This window comes from Bos indicus x Bos taurus, chromosome 7, assembly GCF_003369695.1.
Source record: "Bos indicus x Bos taurus breed Angus x Brahman F1 hybrid chromosome 7, Bos_hybrid_MaternalHap_v2.0, whole genome shotgun sequence".
NCBI classification, from domain to species: domain Eukaryota; kingdom Metazoa; phylum Chordata; class Mammalia; order Artiodactyla; family Bovidae; genus Bos; species Bos indicus x Bos taurus.
The window spans coordinates 8,480,306-8,503,646 of NC_040082.1; the positions used below are offsets into that span (position 1 = coordinate 8,480,306).

At 36.6% G+C, this 23,341-nt stretch overlaps 1 protein-coding gene across 17 annotated transcripts in view; it reads right to left on the reverse strand.

The window, feature by feature from the left end:
• PPIP5K2 (diphosphoinositol pentakisphosphate kinase 2) overlaps window positions 1-23,341 on the reverse strand; it is an 83,111-nt gene that overhangs the window by 29,005 nt on the left and 30,765 nt on the right. For 13 of the 17 annotated variants that reach the window (XM_027545498.1, XM_027545507.1, XM_027545503.1 and 10 more), the window contains 6 exons: window positions 22,948-23,033; window positions 20,835-20,960; window positions 20,579-20,700; window positions 20,138-20,320; window positions 11,859-12,000; window positions 9,851-10,074 (listed from right to left, as the gene is read on the reverse strand). In XM_027545498.1, coding sequence (XP_027401299.1) covers window positions 9,851-10,074; window positions 11,859-12,000; window positions 20,138-20,320; window positions 20,579-20,700; window positions 20,835-20,960; window positions 22,948-23,033 — 883 coding nt within the window. The remainder of the gene's footprint in view (window positions 1-9,850; window positions 10,075-11,858; window positions 12,001-20,137; window positions 20,321-20,578; window positions 20,701-20,834; window positions 20,961-22,947; window positions 23,034-23,341) is intronic. The other 4 variants (XM_027545505.1, XM_027545500.1, XM_027545495.1 and 1 more) reach the window with 1 other exon arrangement.

Genomic DNA, 23,341 nt, shown 5'->3' on the forward strand with positions numbered 1-23,341 from the left:
AAAGAGGAGAGGATGAATGATGAATGCAACCATGATGATAATAAGGTTTTAAATGTAGAAACAACCCTAAAAGAAAGATGGATTAAGTGCACAACTAGTAAAGCATAGAACAAATAGTCAACAAACATAAAGAAATACAAATTGAAACCATGAAATTTTTGTCTATTTGAATGTTAATGATTAAAAAGGTTAACAAATTATTTGTCTTTGGTCAATACAAAGTTTTAACGACTGGTGAGCCAAAAATGCCACTAAATTATCAAATTTAATGAGCTATATTGCCATTATAAGTTAATTAAATTTATGAGAAATTATAACCAAAACTGTTAAGATAACAGTAATTATAATAGAAATAAAAATTACAGTTTACAAGGATAGATGAGAAAATGATCTGACATGAAAAACTTTTTTTGCATTAATTAACTGCTTTAATTAGGAAATTGCTATAATAAAACAAGTAACACTATACATTATTTTTCCAATGAGCTTTGGTTTGAGAAAAACAGCAGAAATAGATCTTTAAGCTTTGACTCATGGCAAAGCTGGTAGTTCTCTGAAATCTGGGAGATGCATTAGCAAAATTAGACACAGCCCACCCTTCACCAAAATCCTGGAGAAAAGTATTTCATTAATTTGGGGGAGTAAGACTGAACACTGGCTAGGATACAACTTGCCCAGGGAATGACAAGAAACTGTCACTGGTACTGGTGGCAGGTAAGAAACTGTTGGGCTGACCAACTACGTATTTTATTAGTGGCTTTAAATTAAAAGAGTGAAACGCTTCATTGCATTTTCTCAGAAACTGATCAAAAGATTGCAGTCCTACACAATTTGGAGACATAAAATGGATGCTGGGTGACTAGAGGTCACTCCAGGTGTGGAATTTTGTAAAGTTAGTCCTTGGAATGAATGCAACTGTGGCTCTGGCAGCAGATACGAAGGAATGATGCTCTGGAGAGTAGGTAGGGGGACACTCTGTGGTCAGCCGGGGGACAGATGAGGGTTCCAACTGGAGGTGGGATCTTTAATTCAATGATCTATCTTCCACTGCTCATGTCTCTGTCTTCATAAATGGTAACCGGACCATAAGGAAAGCTGAGTGCCGAAGAATTGAAGCTTTTGAGCTGTGGTGTTGGAGAAGACTCTTGAGAGTCCCTTGGACAGCAAGGAGATCCAACTGGTCCATCCTGAAGAAAATCAATCCTGAGTATTCATTGGAAGGACTGATGCTGAAGCTCTAATACTTTGGCCACCTGATGTGAAGAACCGACTCATTTGAAAAGACCCTGATGCTGGGAAAGATTGAAGGCGGGAGGAGAAGGGGACGAAAGAGGATGAGATGGTTGGATGGCATCACCGACTCAATGGACACGAGTTTGAGTAACTCCAGGAGCTGGTGATGGACACGGAGGCTTGGCGTGCTCCAGTCCATGGGGTCGCAAAGAGTTGGACATGACTGAGCCACTGAACTGAAGAAAAAAATCTGTGATGAGTGTATAAATAGGAAGAGAAGGTTTAAGAGGGAAGAAGGCAGAAATGGGGTGAAGGCAGAGGGAAGCAGGGACAGAGAAAGAAGGAAGAGTAGACATAAGTAGGGAAGAAACAGGCATACATTCTCTCCCCAAGATTTTTCTGGGACACCTGCATTTAAAGGTTACATTACATACCTCCCAGGTGGCAAAAAATTAATATGGACAACAAATCTCAAAACTGCCTAATAAAAAAAAAGGTTGATTGATTACATATGGAAGATGTATGAAAATGGAACTTCTTGGGTCGTTTATCTTTAAACACAAAAGCTTGGTTGGTTCGGTAATCTCACCAACATAAAGAAATTGGGCATGAAAAATATGAAATGTGTATGTAACTGCGTATGTATGTGTAAACAAAAGGAAAATGCTGAAATTTAAAATCATCCAAGGATATTTTTGTGTCATTATTGGTCAAGGTACAAGTAAATAGTCAATCTCATACACTGAGAGCCTGGAAGAAAGCTGGTAAAGGAGATCTTGAGCTAAAGAAGTCGTCTTGACTGCACATAAAGACATACACATAAGCAAAGTGTAAGAAATTAAAGGAATCCACATTTCCAAATGTGAGAAATTGGCTAAATAGTATTATTTCATCAGCTATTAGGAAGTATATTGAGTATATTCAATATACTTGAATATATTGAATATACTCAGCTTTATATTGAAGTATATTCAGCTTTACTGATTTGGAAAAAACTTCATAAGGCCAAGAAAAAAAAAATCAGGTTGTAAAACAGTACGCTTTCCTGGTTCCATTTTTGTGAAGAACATATTTGTTATATATATGAATTTAGAAAAAAAAAAAAAAAAGTCCATGAATTTAAGGGAAAGGCCTTTCAGAATTTTCTGCAACTGTGAAATGTTTTTGTCTAATTGGTAATGCCATATTGATTTTTTTTGGCCATTTATTTTCTAATTTTACAACAAGATATATTATTTTTATAGTAAAGACTTCTTTCCCTTCAAAACAGTGACATATCTTGTGGAGCTGAAAAAGCAAGTTGCCACAACCAGTTGCTGCTGCTAAGTCACTTCAGTCATGTCCGACTCTGTGCGACCCCATAGAAGGCAGCCAACCAGGCTCCTCCATTCCTGGGATTCTCCAGGCAAGAATACTGGAGTGGGTTGCCATTTCCTTCTCCAATGCATGCATGCATGTAAGTCGCTTCAGTCCTGTCAGACTTAATTAACTGTTAGATGCCCAAGTTCTCTTCTAATATTTCTACCATAAAAAGAACTGACTAAAATACAGCTGAAGATATTTGAAAGTTTATTATGTGACACATTTAGTAAGTATCACTGGAATTTATATTGCAAATACTATTATAAAGAACTCTGTTTCATTATCTACAAATAACAAAATGATCTTCCAACTTCAACAAATGTGTGCCATCTCAATTCAGTTCAGTTGCTCACTTCAGTTCAGTCACCATCTTAATTAAGAGAATATTAATACTAATCTTTTATTTTAATTATATTTATTAAAATGTACATATAAAAATACATATAAAATATTATAAATTCTAACAACTTTGCAAATGCTGAAGTATTTTAAACATTTCCAAAGGATAATTCAGCTATATCAAATATTATAATCTTTAAATATCCTTATCTTCCATCATACCATTGAGGCTATTTTTACTATGTAATCTATTGAGGTAATGTTGGTTTATAACATGTTTCATGCATACAGCTTCTGTATAAACTACAGTACGCTCAACACCAAAAGCTTAGCTTCCACCCATTACCATACAAATGACCCTCTTTACTCAATTCACCTCCTTTCCCTTTTAGTAATTATTACTCTTTTCTCTATGAATATGTGTTTCTTTTGGTCAGTTTGCTCACTTATTTAAAAAATTTTAATATTTCACATTTATGTAGAATCATATAGTATCAATTTTTATCTGAAGGACTTATTTAATGCAATATTCTCAAGGTCCATCCCTGTTGCCACAAATGGCAAGATGATACAGATATTTTTTACAGCTGGGTAGTATTCCACTGTATTATATACCCTCCTTCATCCATTCATTCATCAATGGGCAATTTCCATGTCTTGGCTATTGTAAATAATGCCACCACGAACACAGGGTTGTATGTATCTATTCAAATTACTCTCTTCATAGTTTTTAGACAAATACCCAGCAGTGGAATAGCTAGATCATACACAAGTACTATTCTTAACTTTCTGAGGAAGCTCCAAACTGTTTTCCATAGTGGCTGCACCAGTTTACATTCCCACCAACAAGGTACCAGAGTTCCCTTTTCTCCATATCCTTTCCAGTACTTGTTACTTCTTGCCTTTTTAGTAACAGCCATTCGAACAGGCCTGAGATGATCTCTCCTTCTGTTTTTGATCGGCATTTTCCTAATAATTAGTGATGATGAACATCTTTTCATGAGTCTCTTGGCAGTCTGTATGTCCTCTCTGGAACAATTCTTAGCTTTTCAGCTTACTGTTTAATTGGGTTATTTGGTTTTTTGTTGAGTTGTGGGAGTTCTTCATATATTTTGAATATTACCTTCAAATTGAATATATGATTTGCAAACATCTTTTGTCATTTGGTACTTTTTCAATATTTAATGTACAGAAGCTTTTTAGTTTGATGTAGTCCCATTTGTTTGGAGAAGGCAATGGCAACCCACTCCAGTACTCTTGCCTGGAAAATCCCATGGACAGAGGAGCCTGGTAGGCTGCAGTCCATGGGGTCGCTGAGGATAGGACACGACTAAGTGACTTCACTTTCACCTTTCACTTTCATGCAGAAGAAAGGAGAAGGAAATGGCAACCCACTCCAGTGTTCTTGCCTGGAGAATCCCAGGGACAGCGGAATATGGTGGGCTGCCGTCTATGGGGTCACAGAGTTGGACACGACTGAAGCAACTTAGCAGCAGCAGCAGCAGCAGTCCCATTTGTTAGTTTTTGTTCTCTTCTTCAGTTGTTGCTCAGTCACTCAGTCCTGTCCAACTCTTTGTAACCCTATGGACTGCAGCACGCCAGATTTCCCTGTCCTTCACCATCTCCTGGAGCTTGCTCAAACTCATGTCCAAGTCGGTGACGCCATCCAACAACCTTATCCTCTGTCGTCCCCTTCTCCTCCCACCAGCATCAGTGTTTCCCAGCATCAGTGTTTTTTCTAATGAGTCGGGTCTTCACATCAGGTGGCCAAAGTATTGGAGCTTCAGCTTCAGCATCAGTCCTTCCAATGAATATTCAGGACTGATATCCTTTAGGACGGACTGGTTGGATCTCCTTGCGGTCCAAGGGACCCTCATGAGTCTTCTCCAACACCACAGTTCAAAAGCATCAGTTCTTCTGCGCTCAGCCTTCTTTCTGGCCCAACTCTCACATCCATACATGACTACTGGAAAAACCATAGCTTTGACTAGATGGACCTTTGTTGGCAAAGTAATGTCTCTGCTTTTTAATATGCTGTCTAGGTTTGTCATAGCTTTTCTTCCAAGGAGCAAGCATCTTTTAATTTCATGGCTGCAGTCACAATCTGCAGTGATTTCTGGAGCCCAAGAAAATAAAGTCTGTCACTGTTTCCATTGTTTCCCCTTCTATTTGCAGGAAGTGATGGGACCAGATGCCATGATCTTAGTTTTATGAATGTTGAGTTTTAAGCCAGCTTTTTCACTCTCCCGTTGAAGCTTCATCAAGAGGCTCTTTAGTTCTTCTTCACTTTCTGCCATAAGGGTAGTGTCATCTGCATATCTGAGGTTATTGATATTTCTCCTTGCAATCCTGATCTCTTCTCTAGTAGGTGGCACTACGGCATAAGCTTTTGGTTTTTCTTAAGCCACTGGTTGTATCTGAGGAACGTCTGACACTCCACTGCATCTGCTAGGTGTGGTCACCCGGTGTCCTTGTTGCTACTGTAACCTCCAAGGTTACTGGTGCCTTGTTTCTATGGGTGCTGCCAGTATCTCTGCCTAGGCCGCCAGGAAACGGAGCCCCTCCACTGCGTCCAGGGTCTAATAGGTTTCAGGCGTCGCCACTACGAGGAGACAAATAAGGTGGGGGAAGGGAGCCAGGGTCACAGGTACCCCTGTCATGTCCAAGGCTGTTAGTATTCATGGGCACTGCCACTGCTGGGGTGGTGAGAGCTGCAGCTCTCACCTCCGTAGTGGGAGGACCTCCATGGCTGGAAGGATGGGGTCACAGGCCCCACGACCACTAACACCCAGTTCCTTGCGGCCATGGGTGCCACTGCAGCTGAGACGCTGGAGTTGTGTGTGCCACCACTCCTAAAGCTACTGCGTTCTCTGAGGCTGAAGGCTCAGCTAACTAGGACCGGGGTCTGGGAACACAGGCATGTCCTCTGTTTTCTAGCCCAGCTACTTTCAGGTATAAGATGGACAGAATTTTGTGGTGCCCTGGTGTGTCATGCAGAGGCACCTTTGTTGAGTTGTTTATATTTTACTGGTTGTAGACTGAAGGGGATAGACAAAGGGAGCATATTACATGGCCATGTCACATGGCCATCCCATTGATGTCACATCCCATTGTGACTATTTTTAAAGGACCTTCTTTTTTTTTTGGCCGTGCCACACAGCTTGCAGGATATTAGTTCCCCAATCAGGGACTGAACCCAAGCCCTCAGCAGTGCAAGTGCCGAGTCCTAACCACTAGATTGCCAGGGTATTTCCAATTTTTAAGTATCATTTTTAGAGGACTGAGGCTGAAAAGCTGATTCTACCATAGCAAAAATACATACCATAATCACAACTATTAACTGTTAAAGTAACTAAAAGTAATAAATCATGTTTATCATATGTAAGAAAAGACCCTGATGCTGGGAAAGACTGAAGGCAAAAGGAGAGGGTGGCAGAGGATGAGATGGTTAGATAGCATCAGTGACTTAATGGACATGAATCTGAGCAAACTCTGGGAGGCAGTGAAGAACAGGTAAGTCTGGCATGCTGCAGTCCATAGGGTTGCGAAGAGTCGGACATGACTTAGCAACTGAGCAACAACAATGTGATTAGAATTACATAATTCGCAAAGCATAGTTATAACAATTAATGCAATGTAAGAGTGAAAACAGACTTTTTTTGAGGCATAGCAGAATACATATACATTTTTCTTACAAAAATACTGATACTCTCTCAATCTAAGCCAAACTAATACATTATTTGACTGAGTCATCAAGTCTCTAAGCTTGAAATATCTTTGTCAAGTAAACATGTACATTTCTCATTTGTTTCATTACAAACTACAGCTTCACTATAATTAGATATGTTTACAACTTTAGTTATTTGTTCAGTGATTGAAAATGTCTATCTCTTGTCTATGATTTTAGATTTATGAAGACTTTAGTAACAAAATTTAAGTAACTGAATTCAAATGTCCATTAAAAAAGAGGAAGTCCCAAGTTTCTGTCATAATAAGTAATGTCAAACCAAATAGTTAGGGAGTAAATATCTCTAATTTTTCTTAACCATTTCAAATCTTATAGTGTTTCTTTTAATTACAAAGCTTTAAAAATTCATTATAAATATTTAAATTTCAAGGACATGGTGAAAATTTTCTTCGTCTATGTAAGTAATGTACCTAAAACACATACACCATGGAAGGAGAAAAAATTATCATCTGAAACTCATTAATATGTAAGTTTTCTTTTGAGCCCAAGTCTTAGAAACAAACTTTCCATCCCCAATTCTAGAATTCTTAGTATACATAATTGAGAAAGAAGAGGCTTGAGATTAAAGAAGCCATGTACAAGACATGATTATGCTAATAAATCATTAGTGTATCTATTTAGCCACCAAGTAGGTGAGACATTAAAATATACTGAAAGCCTACCTTGACAAATGTATACAGCTACAAAAAATATTTTAGAGGGTCACATATTTACAGCTTATCTGTTAAAAGTATACTTTAAAATAATCTTCATTTTAAGAGTAAGTACAACTAAAATGCACTGAGCCTGGAATAATGTAAAAGCAATTCAATACAATGAAAAAAAAAATCAGTCTTATGTATGCTTCCAGTGCAAACTAATTACATGCTTATCAGAATTAAGAGTAACCATTCTTCTCAAATTTTTTAGCAAGTAAAATCTGAATAAATTTTCTCTTGAATTTCATAACAAAGATAGATGCTGATTTAACTTTACTGAAAGAGATATAATCAAATCAGTGTTAGTCCTATAATCTTCTATGTATATCATGTAGCTAAAACCGAGTTCTGCAGAATTTAGTGTGTTCATTTTGATATCAATCTTAAAATGTTATAAAAATACAACTTTTTATTGTATAAAATAAAATCTGTTTTGCAGAATAAAACTTTTATTTAACAAATGAAAGATGCTGTCAGAGAGTCAATTCTTGTTTTCTAAGTCTGTGTTTCTTAAAATGAGTCCCAAAGGCATATTCTTGAAGTATGAGATATTTTTACCCTCTTTTGAAATGAATTTATTTTCAAATCACTGACTTATACAATGTATTTATAATTATCTACATTATATATACTGACCAAAAAGAAAAAAAGTTGCTCTTTCATACTGAAAGGATAAGCTAAACTTTAACAGGTACACACATACTTAGTTGTGAAGTCTGAATTCCCAATTTTTCAAAGTCTCTATAGTTTTTCATGGACATTCTGTGAATATTAGAAAAGGGAAACTGCAGTTGTAATTGTAGTGGATTTACAGTACTATGTTAGTTTCAACTGTGATTGAAACAAAGTGATTCAGTTTTATATATATATTTTTTCAGATTATTTTCCACTATAGGTTATTACAAGATACTGAATATAGTATCCTATGCTATACAGTAAATTGTGTTACTTATCTATTTTATGCATAGTAGCTTATATTCCATACTTTTTATTTATTCCTTCCCCTCTCTCCTTCCTTTTTGGTAACTGTAAGCTTGTTTTCTATGTATATGAGTCTGCTTCCACTTTTAATATTGATTCATTTGTGTTATTTTTTAGATTCCACATGTAAGTGATATAACATTTGTCTTTCTCTGACTTAATTCACTTAGTACAATGTTCTCTAGGTCCATCCATGTTGCTACAAACAGCAATATTTTGTTTTTATGGCTGAGTAGTATTCCACATGCAAGTATACATGTATACACCATGTCCAAAATGAATCATATGCTGATGGGCACTTGAGTTGTTTCTATGTCTTGGGTATTATAAACAGCACTCCTAAGAACACTGGGGTACATGCGTCTTTTTGAAAAAAGAGTTTTTATCTTTTCTGGACCTATGGCAGGGAAAGGGATTGCTGGATCATACAGTAGCTCCAGTTTTAGTTATTAAAGAACCTCCCTATTGTTTTCTATATATAAGTATCTTTAAGTGAGGCTTTTTAAAAATATACAATCCTTACACTTTTTATGTACAGTGACTCCTGAACAACGTGGAGGTTACGAGTGCCAACCCTCCATGCCACTGAAAACTTAAATGCAGCTTATCTGTGGCTCTGCATCCACAGCAGATGCAACCAATCATGGATCTGTGGATCGTGCAGTACTGTAGTATTTACTATTGAAAAAAATCCACATGTAGGTGGATGCACTACAGTTCAAACCCACGTTGTTCAAGAATCAGTTGTATTTCATTTTCCTGTTTTTTAACTTCGGTTCACAGTTGGAAATGTGTGATTTACTCCAATCTCCCTTTTACAATATCCAAATAATCTTTGAGCAATGAAGGTGATAAAAGATCTCCAAACGGCATCTGTCACTATTTTCTTCTAACACATTTCTTATCTCAACTTGTTTTGTCACTTGACTTGTTATTATCAATCTGAATCTATGTCTAACTAATTTCAGTTATCTGAGTTTTAGTATACCTTTATTTTTACTCTCCTATAATGAAAAGACCCCTCTACCACACCATACAAATAACTATTTACATCTTGACCTCTATTCTTTTAAAAATACTTTCACATAAAGTAAAAAAAAAACCAAAACTTCCAAAATTAATACAGAGACACAACGATCTTTTTCCCCCACTCTGCGCACTTTCCCATAGCACAGCACTGGCATGTGCACAATAAACGATCAATAAATGTGATTTATTCCATATTTTCAGTTGTTTGTCTTTAATTATTTTTAATTATTCTTTAATTAAGAGTATCAATTCTTAAACTTTAAAAGGTCATTACAAATGATTAAAAAATCAAACAGTGATTTAATACAAGAAGTTTTTGTAAACTCATAACGACTCAATTTCCTTTTTAAAGTTATAGGTTTACTAGGACACAGAAACCAACTCTCTCCTAACAGTGGATAGATATTTTAAAAATATCTATATAACAGTACCAGAAAATTGATATGTAGAAATTACTTACCTGAGGGATAACTATATCTGCTAATGCCTTTGAAAGCCTATACAATTCCATTGTGTCTTCTAATTTCAAGGAACCATTATGCTGGACATCATATTTTATACAGTCATATATGTCAGGGATCTTGCTAATATCATATCTTCCATTTTTTGTCTTAAAGTCTTTCTCCAACTTGGACCATCTACGGAGCATGAGCTCTAAGGTCTCACTATGATAAAGCTGAATATCTAAAACAGCATAACAATTTTAGTATATTAAACTTGTTAACAAGCTAGGAAATATCATTATAGGCATATACTATTAGCAACCATATATTTTGTAGATTTGAATAAAGGTATAAATACATGGGTTAGGAACTGCTTTTATAAAAGACCTTTTTCCATACGTTATATACATCAGTTTCCCACATTATTAACTAAGCCACTCTCAGCACCAGAGCACAGATCACCTTCCTACTGCTTTCGCCTTCTTATTATGCTGCCTGTTTGCTGCTCGACTGTATGGTTTTTTGTTTGTTGTTAGGCACTCAGTTGTGTCCAACTCTTTATGACCTCTTGGACTATAGCCCGCTAGGCTCCTCTATCCATGGGCTTTCCTAGGCAAGAATACTGAAGTGGGTTGCTATTTCCTTCTTCAGAGGATCTTCCCCACCCAAGGACTGAACCTGTCTCTTGCATTGGCAGCCAGATTCTTTACCACTGAGCCACCAGGGAAGCCCCAACTGTATGGTAATGTTACATAATTAATCAACTAACAATGTTTTATTATCTTTCTCATGCTACCATAGTTAAAAGCAACTACAACTTTGCTATTATTCTTTTGCTGGATATACATTAACTCAAATAATACTTAGATATAGCAATAAACTGTGGAAAATTCTGAAAGAGATGGGAACACCACAACACCTGACCTGCCTCTTGAGAAATGTGTATGCAGGTCAGGAAGCAACAGTTAGAACTGGACATGGAACAACAGACTGGTTCCAAATAGGAAAAGGAGTACGTCAAGGCTGTATATTGTCACCCTGCTTATTTAACTTCTATGCAGAGTACATCATGAGAAACGCTGGACTGGATGAAGCACAAGCTGGAATCAAGATTGCCGGGAGAAATATCAATAACCTCAGATACGCAGATGAAACCACACTTATGGCAGAAAGTGAAGAAGAACTAAAGAGCCTCTTGATGAAAGTGAAGGAGGAGAGTAAAAAAGTTGGCTTAAAGCTCAACATTCAGAAAACTAAGATCATGGCATCCGGTCCCATCACTTCATGGCAAATAGATGGGGAAACAGTGGCAGACTTTATTTTTTGGGCTCCAAAATCACTGCAGATGGTGACTACAGCCATGAAATTAAAAGAAAAAAGCTTACTCCTTGGAAGGAAAAGTTATGACCAAACTGGACAGCATATTAAAAAGCAGAGACATTACTTTGTCAACAAAAGTCCATCTAGTCAAGGCTATGGTTTTTCCAGTAGTCATGTATGGATGTGAGAGTTGAACTATAAAGAAAGCTGAGTGCTGAAGAACTGATGCTTTTGAACTGTGGTGTTGAAGAAGACTCTTGAGAGTCCCTTGGACTGCAAGGACATCCAACCAGTCCATCCTAAAGGAAATCAGTCCTGAATATTCATTGGAAGGACTGATGCTGAATCTGAAATGCCAATACTTTGGGTACCTGATGCGAAGAACTGACTTATTTGAAAAGACCCTGATGCTGGGAAAGATTGAGGGAGGGAGGGAGAAGGGGCAACAGAGGATGAGATGGTTGGATGGCATCACTGACTCAATGGACATAAGTTTTGGGAAACTCTGGGAGTTGGTGGTGGACAGAGAGGCTTGGCATGCTGCAGTCCATGGGGTCACAAAGAGTCGGACACGACTGAGCGACTGAACTGAACTGAACTGATAGCATTAAAGCTTTTTTATGATTGATGCGTCTTATTTTAAAATGTTTACAGCAATGGGATAGTGATTTTTATTTTCTGACCCAAGGAAAACAAAATATTTACCTGATGATTTGGGATCTTCCATTCGATGTCTGATTTGAGAAGTCAAACTTTGTATCAGGGAATAAACCGTGTCACAGGTCTTTACAGGATTTTTAATTAAATGCATTGATTTGATAAGAGAAATGCTTCCAGATGGAGTAAGCTATAAATGAATAGAGTATACATTTTTATATCTGGTTATGCCCAATTGACCAAAATGACAATATACAAAATTTTCTAGTAGTTGGAGATTAAATTCAAACTACAAATTCAATCCCCAGATATAAATGAGAAAATAAAAAACTAAAAATTCCATGTTAAAAAAATCCTAAGCCTTAGCTAACATTTAGATTATCCACACGGAAAATCTAACAAAAGTGCTCTAATTTACAAAGAGATTTTATTCTAACATAGTGATATTTTACTGACTCACTTGGTATTTGAAAATATGGTTTAACCATTTGACACATATTGACAAGTAATAACCCTAAGACTATGATTAGCATCGCTTTTTCCAGATGAGGTACTTAAGAGAGATTAAAGCACCTTTCCCAAGATCAAACCACCAATATGTAAACAGTGGCATAAAGAAGCGGGTAACCTGGCTAGAGACCTGAGCTCTTAACCACCACGTAAATACCTTTGTGATGAGATTTCTTCCAAGTCAACAAAAGCCATTAATGACAAAACAGTTTCAATTTTCATTGTTGAAACTTTGCTTGGCAATTTAACCCTAAATAAGTGTCTATAAATACAAAAAATGTAAAGTGGAATTCCACTTTTTGTTATGGTGAACTAGTTAATTTGGGTCAATATAACGACTGAAGCTTGGACAAAAGTGAAGTCCAGGATTTCCAGAGGTGGAACTCTGGTAAACTCTGCATTTGGGGTTCAAAAAAGTTATAAACTGTAGTCTGCATTTTCAATAAGACCTTAGATGACTCAAGTATAAGTTTGAAAAACACTCTAGTTCTAGAGTCCTTGCCTTGTCCAGGAAGAGGGTAAGAGCATGATGTAAACATTCAATTGGTAGATGTCATTAAAGCCTACTGTTACCTCTGGGATAATGACAAAACAAATAATAAAATTAAGCACAATATTAAAACTACCAGGGAAATAAATAAATAAAAAGTACCAATTCCAATGAAGCAAGAAAGGAGAGAAAAATAAAAGCAGGCAGTATAAATATAAAGCACTTAAAACGAGAATAGATTCATACATAAATTAGAGTATTTTATAATACAAATGAAATAATTGCCCTAAACAAATATTTTCATAACAAACTAAAAAAAAACTACATGCAGATTTTAAGAGATTCATCTAAAAATAGTTTCAGAAAGACTAAAAGAGATATGAAGGGTATTATACAAACACCAAGTTAAAAAAAATTTTTTTTGCAGCTATATTAATCTCAAAGTATTTTGCGGCAAAAAAATATTCATTGAAACATACCACTCTTAATTTGTATGCAGTTAATAGCATGGCATCAAAACACATAAAACAAAGATTAAGAGACTACAAAGAGAAGAAAAATCCATAATTACAGGTGGGAAATTTAACATACAACAGTAAAGAAAGAAAAAACAGACCAAAAAAATATCAGGAAGACTATCTGTTTTTAGCAAAATGATATAAAGTTAGAAATAACAAAAATATAACTTAAAAATGTATAGTTTTGGAAATTATAAAAGTATACTTCTAAATAACCTATGATCAAGCAAATCACCATTAGAAAATGCCCCAAATGGCATAAATCTCAATTTATGAATACAGTCAAAACAGTGTATAAAGGGAAATTTATGGCATAGAGTGTGTGTTTTAGAACAGACGTAACATTCATGATTTAATAAGCATCCTTCTAGGGACATTAGTTTTTAAGAATTAGAGCAAAATAAAACTGTAGTGGAAGGAATAAATTAAACAATAAAAATTAATAAAACTGAAAACAAGTATATAATTTAGTGAACCAATAAGTCTGAAAGACAGTTCTTTAACAGGACTAATAAAGGTGATCAACAATGGCAAAAGTGATTAAGAAAAAAAAGGCGGGAGAAAGACTGTACAATATTATGAAACAAAAAGGAATATCTCTGCCGGTCCTGCAGACATTACAAAGAACTTGAAGAGGACTGTATAAACAAATTTCTAGATGAATGTAAAAATATAGACACAAGATATATTAAATAAAAATTACTAAATTACTCTAGGAACCATAAGTACAAGCTTTCCTATAAAGAAAATGCCCATGGGATTTATCAGCAAAATTTACCAAACATCTAATGAAACATATATACATGAATTATTCCCCGCAAGGAGGACTCCCGATTTTATGAAAACAGCAAAATCTTGATATTGACAGCAGACAAAGACAACAGGGATAAAAAATAAAGGTCAATTCGACTCATAAACATAAATGTAAAACTCCTAACCAAAAATATTAGTAAATCCAAACCAGTGAGATAGGTATTTTTGAAATGACTTTATTTTGGGAACCAAGGTAGACTCTTTTCAAAATCATATATTTAACAGACAGGAAGAGAATATAAAATGTAAAAACTTGTCATGACAAAAACTTTTAACAAAAATCTACAGAGATCATACTTAATGTACAGTGTTAAAAAGGCTTTCCCTTTGAGAATATGAACAAACCCAGAAAAGCCACTCAATTTAATATGGATTTGATGGTGCTAGCAATTAAAGTAAAGCAAGAAAAAAGAATTGAAAGCATAAAGATTGGAAAGGAAGACAAAAACCTGTGGATATCCTTTGGAAAGTTTTTTTAAAAACTGAAATAAATTACCAAGTTAATAAATAAGTTTAACACAGTTGACATATATAAAGTCAATATTAAAAAAACTTTGTACATAGCAGCAACAGACAGTAACCGTTTTAGAGGTACCATTTATAACACAAATATTTTTTTAAAAATATGTTTTTCCACAAACTAAAGATCTAATTCAATCTAAACCAATACCCCAATGAGACTTTTGGCCAGCTTATTTTAAAATTCATATGGAAATACACAAAAAGTCAAGAAAACTTGAAGAAGGACCCATGTAGGATTTGGGAGATCTCATTCAATGGTACAAAAGCCAACAAAGAATTATGTTCCAGAAACTACACACATATGATAAAGCTGATCCTACAGGGTAGTAGGAAAAGGATAGTCTTTTCAGTCAGTGGTGTTGAGACACCTGGATATACATATAGTTGGGGGTAAATATCAACTTTGATATCCTTATCTAATGGCAAACACAAAAGTCAATTTTTAGCTGTATGGCAGATAAATGAGCATGAAAAAACAAAATTTATGAAGACCATATATGGACATATCCTATGACCCCCTTGTTAGAAAAAGGTATTATAAATAATAAATTAAAATGCACTGAACCCACAGAGGCTGAGCCAGACCTGCCTTTGAGTGTCTGAGTGTCTCCTGCGGAGGGACGGGTCAGCAGTGGCCTGTCGCGGGGACAGGGGCTCTGGCTGCAGCAGACCAGGGTGACCCAGCGTGTGGCATAAGCCCTCTTGGAGGAGGTCATCACTAGCCCCACCAGAGGGCTAACGAGCAGATGACCCCCAAATCACAGAACAATTATACCAAAGAAATACTTCCACTGTTAAGAAAGTTCTAGGAGCCACAACAGATTTCCAAACCTGGGAATCCGGCACAGGGACTGAGAAGCCCCAGGGAATTTAACTTTGGAGGACGGTGGGAGACTCAGCCAGATTTGCCCATGAGTGGCCAAACAATGCACACATCAACAGAAAACTGGATTAAAGATTTACTGAGCATGGCTCTGCAGATCAGAACAAGACGCAGTTTCCCCCACAGTCAACCTCTCCCATCAGGAAGCTTCTGTAAGTCTCTTATCCTTATTCATCAAAGAGCAGACAGAATGAAAACCACAATCACAGAAAACTAACTAAACTGATCACACGGACCAAAGTTAGACCTTGTCTAACTCAATAAGACTATGAGTTATGCCACGTGGGGCCACCCAAGCTCTACATGGTGTCATGAGTCATGGTGGAGAGTTCTGACAAAACGTGGTCCACTGGAGAGGGAATGGCAGACCACTTCAGTATTCTTGCCTTGAGAACCCCATGAACAGTAAGAAAAGGCAAAAAGATAGGAAACTGAGAGATGAACTCCCCAGGTCGGTAGGTGTCAATATACTACTGGAGATCAGTGGAGAAATAACTCCAAGAAGAATGAAGAGATGGAGACAAAGTGAAAAGAACACCCGGGTGGATGTGACTGGTGATGGAAGTAAAGTCTAATAATGTGAAGAACAATACTGCATAGGCACCTGGAATGTTAGGTCCATAAATCAAGGCAAATTGGAAGTGGTCAAAAAGGAGACGGCAAGAGCAAACAACGGCATTTTAGGAATCAGTGAATTAAAATGGACTGGAATGGATGTATTCAACTCAGGTGACCATTATATCTACGACTGTGGGTGAGAATCCCTTAGAAGAAATGGAGGAGCCATCATAGTCAACAAAAGAGTGGAAAATGCAGGACTTGGATGCAATCTCAAAAACGACAGAATGATCTCTGTTCATTTCCAAGGCAAACCATGCAAAATCATGGTAATCTAACTCTATGCCCCAACCAGTAACGCTGAAGAAGCTGAAACAGAATGGTTCTATGATGACTTACAAGACCTTGTAGAACTAACACACAAAAATATGTCCTTTTCATTACAGGGGACTGGAATGTAAAATAGGAAGTCAAGAAACACCTGGAGTAACAAGCAAGTTTGGCCTTGGAGTACAAATTGAAGCAAAGGCTAACAGAATTTTGCCAAGAGAACTCACTGGTCAAAGCAAACACCCTATTCCAACAACACAAGAGAAGACTCTACACATGGACAACAGCAGATGGTCAACACTGAAATTAGACTGATTATATTCTTTGTAGCTAAAGATGGAGAAGCTCTATACTGTCAGCAGAAACAAGACCGGGAGCGGACTTTGGCTCATATCATGAACTCCTTATTGCCAAATTCAGACTTAAATTGAACAAAGTGGGGAAAATCACTATACCATTCAGGGATGACCTAAATCAAATCCTTTATGATTATACAGTGGAAGTGAGAAATAGATTTCAGGGACTAGATCTGATAGACAGAGTGCCTGATGAACTATGGACGGAGACAGGGATCAAGACCATCCCCATGGAAAAGAAATGCAAAAAAAGCAAAATGGCTGTCTGAGGAGGCCTTACAAATAGCTGTGAAAAGAAGAGAAATGAAAAGCAAAGGAGAAAGGGAAAGATATAAGCATCTGAATGCAGAGTTCCAAAGAATAGCAAGGAGAGATAAGAAAGCCTTCCTCAGTGATCAATGCAAAGAAATAGAGGAAAACAACAGAATGGGAAATACTAAAGACCTCATCAAGAAAATTAGATACCAAGGGAATATTTCATGCAAAGATGGGTTCGACAAAAGACAGAAATGGTATGGACCTAACAGAAGCAGAAGATATTAAAAGAGATGGCAAGAATACACAGAAGAACTGTACAAAAAAGATCTTCACAACCCAGATAATCACGATGGTTTGATCACTCACCTACAGCCAGACATCCTAGACTGTGAAGTCAAGTGGGCCTTAGAAAGCATCACTACAAACAAAGCTAGTGGAGGTGATGGAATTCCAGTTGAGCTATTTCAAATCCTGAAAGATGATGCTGTGAAAGTGCTGCACTCAATATGCCAGCAAATGTGGAAAACTCAGCAGTGACCACAGGACTGGAAAAGGTCAGTTTTCATTCCAATCCCAAAGAAAGGCAATGCCAAAGACTGCTCAAACTACCGCACATTTACACTCATCTCACATGCTAGTAAAGTAATGCTGAAAATTTTCCAAGCCAGGCTTCAGCAATACATGAACCGTGAACTTCCAGATGTTCAAGCTGGTTTTAGAAAAGGCAGAGGAACCAGAGATCAAAGTGTCAACATCTGGTGGATCATGGAAAAAGCAAGAGAGTTCCAGAAAAACATCTATTTCTGCTTTATTGACTATGCCAAAGCCTTTGACTGTGTGGATCACAATAAACTGTGGAAAATTCTGAAAGAGATGGGAATACCAGAACACCTGACCTGCATCTTGAGAAACCTATATGCAGGTCAGGAAGCAACAGTTAGAACTGGACATGGAACAACAGAGTGGTTCCAGATAGGAAAAGGAGTATGTCAAGGCTGTATATTGTCACCCTGCTTGTTTAACTTATATGCAGAGTACATCATGAGAAACGCTGGGCTGGATGAGCACAAGCTGGAATCAAGATTGCTGGGAGAAATATCAATAACCTCAGATATGCAGATGACATCACCCTTTTGGCAGAAAGTGAAGAGGAACTAAAAAGCCTCTTGATGAGAGTGAAAGAGGAGAGTGAAAAAGTTGGCTTAATGCTCAACATTCAGAATATTAAGATTATGATATCTGGTCCCATCACTTCATGGCAAACAGATGGGGAAACAGTGGAAACAGTGGCTGACCTTATTTTTCTGGGCTCCAAAATCACTGCCGATGGTGATTGCAGCCATGAAATTAAAAGACGCTTACTCCTTGGAAGGAAAGTTATGACCAACCTAGATAGTATATTGAAAAGCAGAGATATTACTTTGCCAACAAAGGTCTGTCTAGTCAAGGCTATGGTTTTTCCAGTGGTCATGTATGGATGTGAGAGATGGACCGTGAAGAAAGCTGAGCGCCGAAGAATTGATGCTTTTGAACTGTGGTGTTGGAGAAGACTCTTGAGAGTCCCTTGGACTGCAAGGACATCCAACCAGTCCGTCCTAAAGGAGATCAGTCCTGACTGTTCATTGGAAGGACTGATGCTAAAGCTGAAACTCCAATAGTTGACTCAACAAAGAGTTGACTCATTGTAAAAGACCCTGATGCTGGGAGGGATTCGGGGCAGGAGGAGAAGGGGACGACAGAGGATGAGATGGCTGGATGGCATCACTGACTCGATGGACATGGGTTTGAGTGAACTCCGGGAGTTGGTGATGGACAGGGAGGCCTGGTGTGCTGGGGTTCATGGGGTTGTAATGAGTCAGACATGACTGAGCAACTGGACTGAACTGAACTTTATCAAAGGAAATCATTAAGGCTCAGTGTAGATGGTAGAACTTAGAATATGCATAACAAAGCGCTCATATCCAAAATATACAAAGAAATTCTATTATTCATTAAGCAAAACACAGGCAACTAGTAGTAAAAAAGGACGAATTGAGGAGTAGGCTTCATGAAAGAAGGTACCTAAATGGTCAGTGAATATTAAAACCAAAGTAAGGTACTACCATACATCCACCTTCAGAAAGTCAAAATTGAATAGTCCAAAAATACTGAGACTAGAGACTATGTAGGGCAATGACAATTTTCATGGCCTTCTGGTGGAGGTATAAATTGCTTAGTGACTCTGGAAAACTGTCTGACATCATATACTGATACTGAAATGTAAGTAGACTGCGGGGTGCAGCACTTGTCCTCCTAGAATATAATACACCAAGAGAAACATGCTCATCTACATGAGGAGGTATATATGAATATTCATGGCAGCATTACCTGTAACAGCCGCAAACTGTAACAATATTGTAAAGCATATATAAATTGGAGCATAAAAAATAAAATAAAATAAAATAAAAAAATAAAAAATAATAAATTGGAGCATATTCATAAAATAGAATACAGATCAACAAACTATGGCCTGTAGGCCAAACATAACCTGTAATAGCCTATGAGCTAAGAAATGGTTTTTACAATTTTTAAAAGGTAGTTTAAAAAAAAGTAAAGAATAATGCAACAAGTAACTATATGTGATCAGCAAGGTATAAAAATATTTACTATCTGGCCTTTCACAGAAAAGTTAGCCAACCTCTGAAAACAATACTACATAGAAATGAAAATTAATCAACTATGGAAATTCTCAAAAATATGGATGAATTTCACAAACATAATATTGAGAAAAAGACGTCAGACATTAAAAAAAAATCCCATTACAGGAAGCTTAAAAAATACAAACCAAGACTACGGGAGCTACAAACGTGTACTCATCTGAATAAGCATTCTGGATATGACTATAAAGAGCTAGGATACTGGTTATTTCTAGCAGATAAGAAGGAACTACAACTGGGAAGAGGCACACAGAGGCTAGAGTTCTTCCAACATTCTGTCCCCCTGTATAGGGATTATATGTCCTTTTGCATTTGTAATACAAGCTCTGAGTTTATGTTTTATGCATTTTCTCGTGTGCATATTTGACAGTGTAGGAATTTGCTAAGACCCACCTTTTCATAATCTTCTGCAGTAAAATCTCTGTCTCTCTGAAGTATTTCATGAAGTCTTGCCTTTACACGTTGCTGACAACTGCTCAAAGAATCACTATCACTATCCAAAAGGCCATTCATGTTTGCACTTTTCACCATCTGAACAAGAATGGGTGTAAGTTCTCCTTCTAGAGCTAACAGACCCTAAACACATTAAATAAAAGCCAAAAGAGATTTAAGAATTAGAATGCAAAATAGAAAGCATCTTAATTTTTATTTTGTTACATGCAGAATTTCACAGGGCATACGCTTACTTTATAACAAGCTTTATTAATACAAATTGTCATGGTCATTTCAGGGTTTTAGTCTGAAGTCTCGAATTTAGAATATTACCTCAGTAAAAATCTTTTAAAATGCTATATCAGATGAAATTTTAATAATTCTAAAAACATTTATTTATACCTTTGCAAAAGCAGCTGCAGTCATCTGAACTCGTCCTTCATCAGAGGCGTATATTTTAAGGTCATGTCGGTAGGTACTATGTAATCTAAGTAAACCACAACCAGGAAATCCTGCATAATCTCCTGAAAATAAATCCTCAAATCACTTAAGCTATATTTTTATCTCACTGTATTTCTATACTTAATAACATCTCAAAAGGAGGATCTGGAAAAATGATGTATGAATTTAACTGAAGTAAACAAACGCCAAAATTTACCTTGACCTCCAGGATACATACACCTGAAAGCTCTTCCGAGTTCTTCGGCTTGGACCCTGCCTGCAGGGGTTAGTTCTCCTCCCCACTTTAGAACCAGAAGCAAGGATGGCTCTTCTCGTCGGCTGTCTAAGACACATGTGAATGGATAAAGCAAATGTCAAGTTTTCTTCTTTTAAACAGATATATTTCATGATTACTTTTTTTCTTTTTGTCTCTTCTGCAGTGGAATGCGGGCCTTATGTAGATTACTTTGTTCCTTAAACATATCTATCCTTTGTAGGCTGTTGCTTCTACTAGGAATAGCACTCGTTTCACTTATTAAAATCTTACTAAAATTTCAAGATCTCTTCCATACTCTAGAAAGAAGGCTCTTTCCCAGTTTTCTGAAAGGAAACGTCTCCCTTCCCTGCTCTGAAAATGGTATGAGAGCCAACAGTATTTGCTGCATGTTTTTAGTTATACTAGATATGCTAGGTTAAGAGCTCCCTGATGACAAGTTCAGAGCTTGTCTTTGCAGTGCTGCCACATGAAAGGTAATTTTATCTGAAGGGAAGAAGATATATACATTTTTATGATTAGTAACCAGTGATTTGTATAACTTTTAAGGAAATACAAGACAACAGAGCTTAATATTTATTATAATTTACATTTACGAGTGAGATATACAATAAAATATAGCCAAGAACAGCTTTTTAAATTTGGAGTTGTGGAATCTGCATGTTCCAGAACAAAGTATTTTCTCAGACACAGAGGACGTCCGAGTTTCTATTCTGAATTTTGACCTACTCTTTATTATGTCCTAACATCTGTGTTGGGTTCCAGAAACAAAGGTCATTTTAAAAGTACCACAATAAACACTAAGGAATTTAATGATTCACTAAAAGTGATAGAAAAGCATCCTTTACCCTGGGGCTAGTCAGTAATTGTATGTGCTTCACCATGCAAGCCAACATTCACTTATAATAAAGGCAATTAATTGACTTTTTAATTATCGTTATGGAATGCTTTTGATATAAACATCAAAATATAGAAAATTAATCTGCATTGTTACTAATCATGTGGTATGACAAGAGAGCAATATATGAACTTTCAGAATAAAGATCAACATAGTCAAATTTCTGCTTGCATTTAATCTTTACTTCAAGTTTTGCTCCTATAAATAGTGGGCCACTGTAATTATCCCTATAGAAGATCTTTCCCTCAAGATCTGACTATCCCATTGGGATAGATTCTCCTAGGTATACTTAAGGTCAAAGTATGTAAAAAATTTTTGAAGTTTCCCCTGCACCCCACCCTCCAGCTGCACCACGCAACGTGCAGGATCTCAGGTCACTGACGAGGGATGGAATCCACGCCACCTACAGTGGAAGTGTGGAGGCTTAACCACTGGATCACCAGGGAAGTCTTATGAAGTTTTTGGTATGTACTGCCAAATTACTTTTCAAAGAATTATTGTCAATTTACAGTCCTACCAGTGGATAAAATTCTGTCACACTGCATTTTCATCAGCATTCCTTATTACCATTTGAAAAAAGAATAAAACAAGAAAACATTCTGCCAGTGTGACAGGGCAAGACTGATTATTATTACACTGGGCATTTCTATTTCTCCATAAAATGGCTCCCCAACCCTTGACCATTTTTCTTTTGAAAAGTAAATAAACTTATGGATTTTTATGCTCACTGCTCTTAGACTCATTTAAAATGCTTATTCTGATTTATTGAGTGGAAAAAAATATCTGCTTTAGAAACATGGTGATGGTGTATTTTTTCAAATATTCTTTTCCTACTTCTTGAGTTTTCTTCCTTTTTACCCTGTATGGGTTAGGGACCCATTAAGTAATGATTAGTTATAAAGAAATAAGCTCTCTAAAGAATAAAAGAGCACTCTTAAGCAGTTTTTAAAATAATAAAAGGTATCCTTTACCTAAAGGAGAAAAGGTAAAAGACTTTTTAAGGATAGAAGACATAGTTAACCAAAGCTATACATTATTTTTCCTCTATTCAGCATGCCAACCCCTAAACTATTTGACAGTAGATTAAAAAGGTAATCAACAATGAGTAGCAAGTTCCTACATATAATTAAAAACTAATAAGCATTAATAGTGACATACCCTCTTCTTCACTAGATGTCTTAGGACAACCATGAGGGAGATAGGTTAACTGGACCTTACGATTTATTCCAGAAAAATGGCCATACCTGAAAAATAAAATGGCAAATACAACAGACAATATTTAATAAGCACGCAATACAACCTCCTAAAGAAAAACTAAACTCTACCTTGTCTTTAAAAATGAAAATAATGATTTCTTTTTTTTTATTTTGAGTGGTCAAAGAAATAAATCTTGTAAGAGGCATATTGGTGGCACCAATTTCACCTGATTAACACATAATGTGAAGTTATTTTTCATTTAAACAGCACTGAGTCTATGGTTAACCTAAGAATGTGGCCTTCATCCTATGTAGTACTTCACCAACAATCCAAATGTGATGTTCTCTTTTGATGG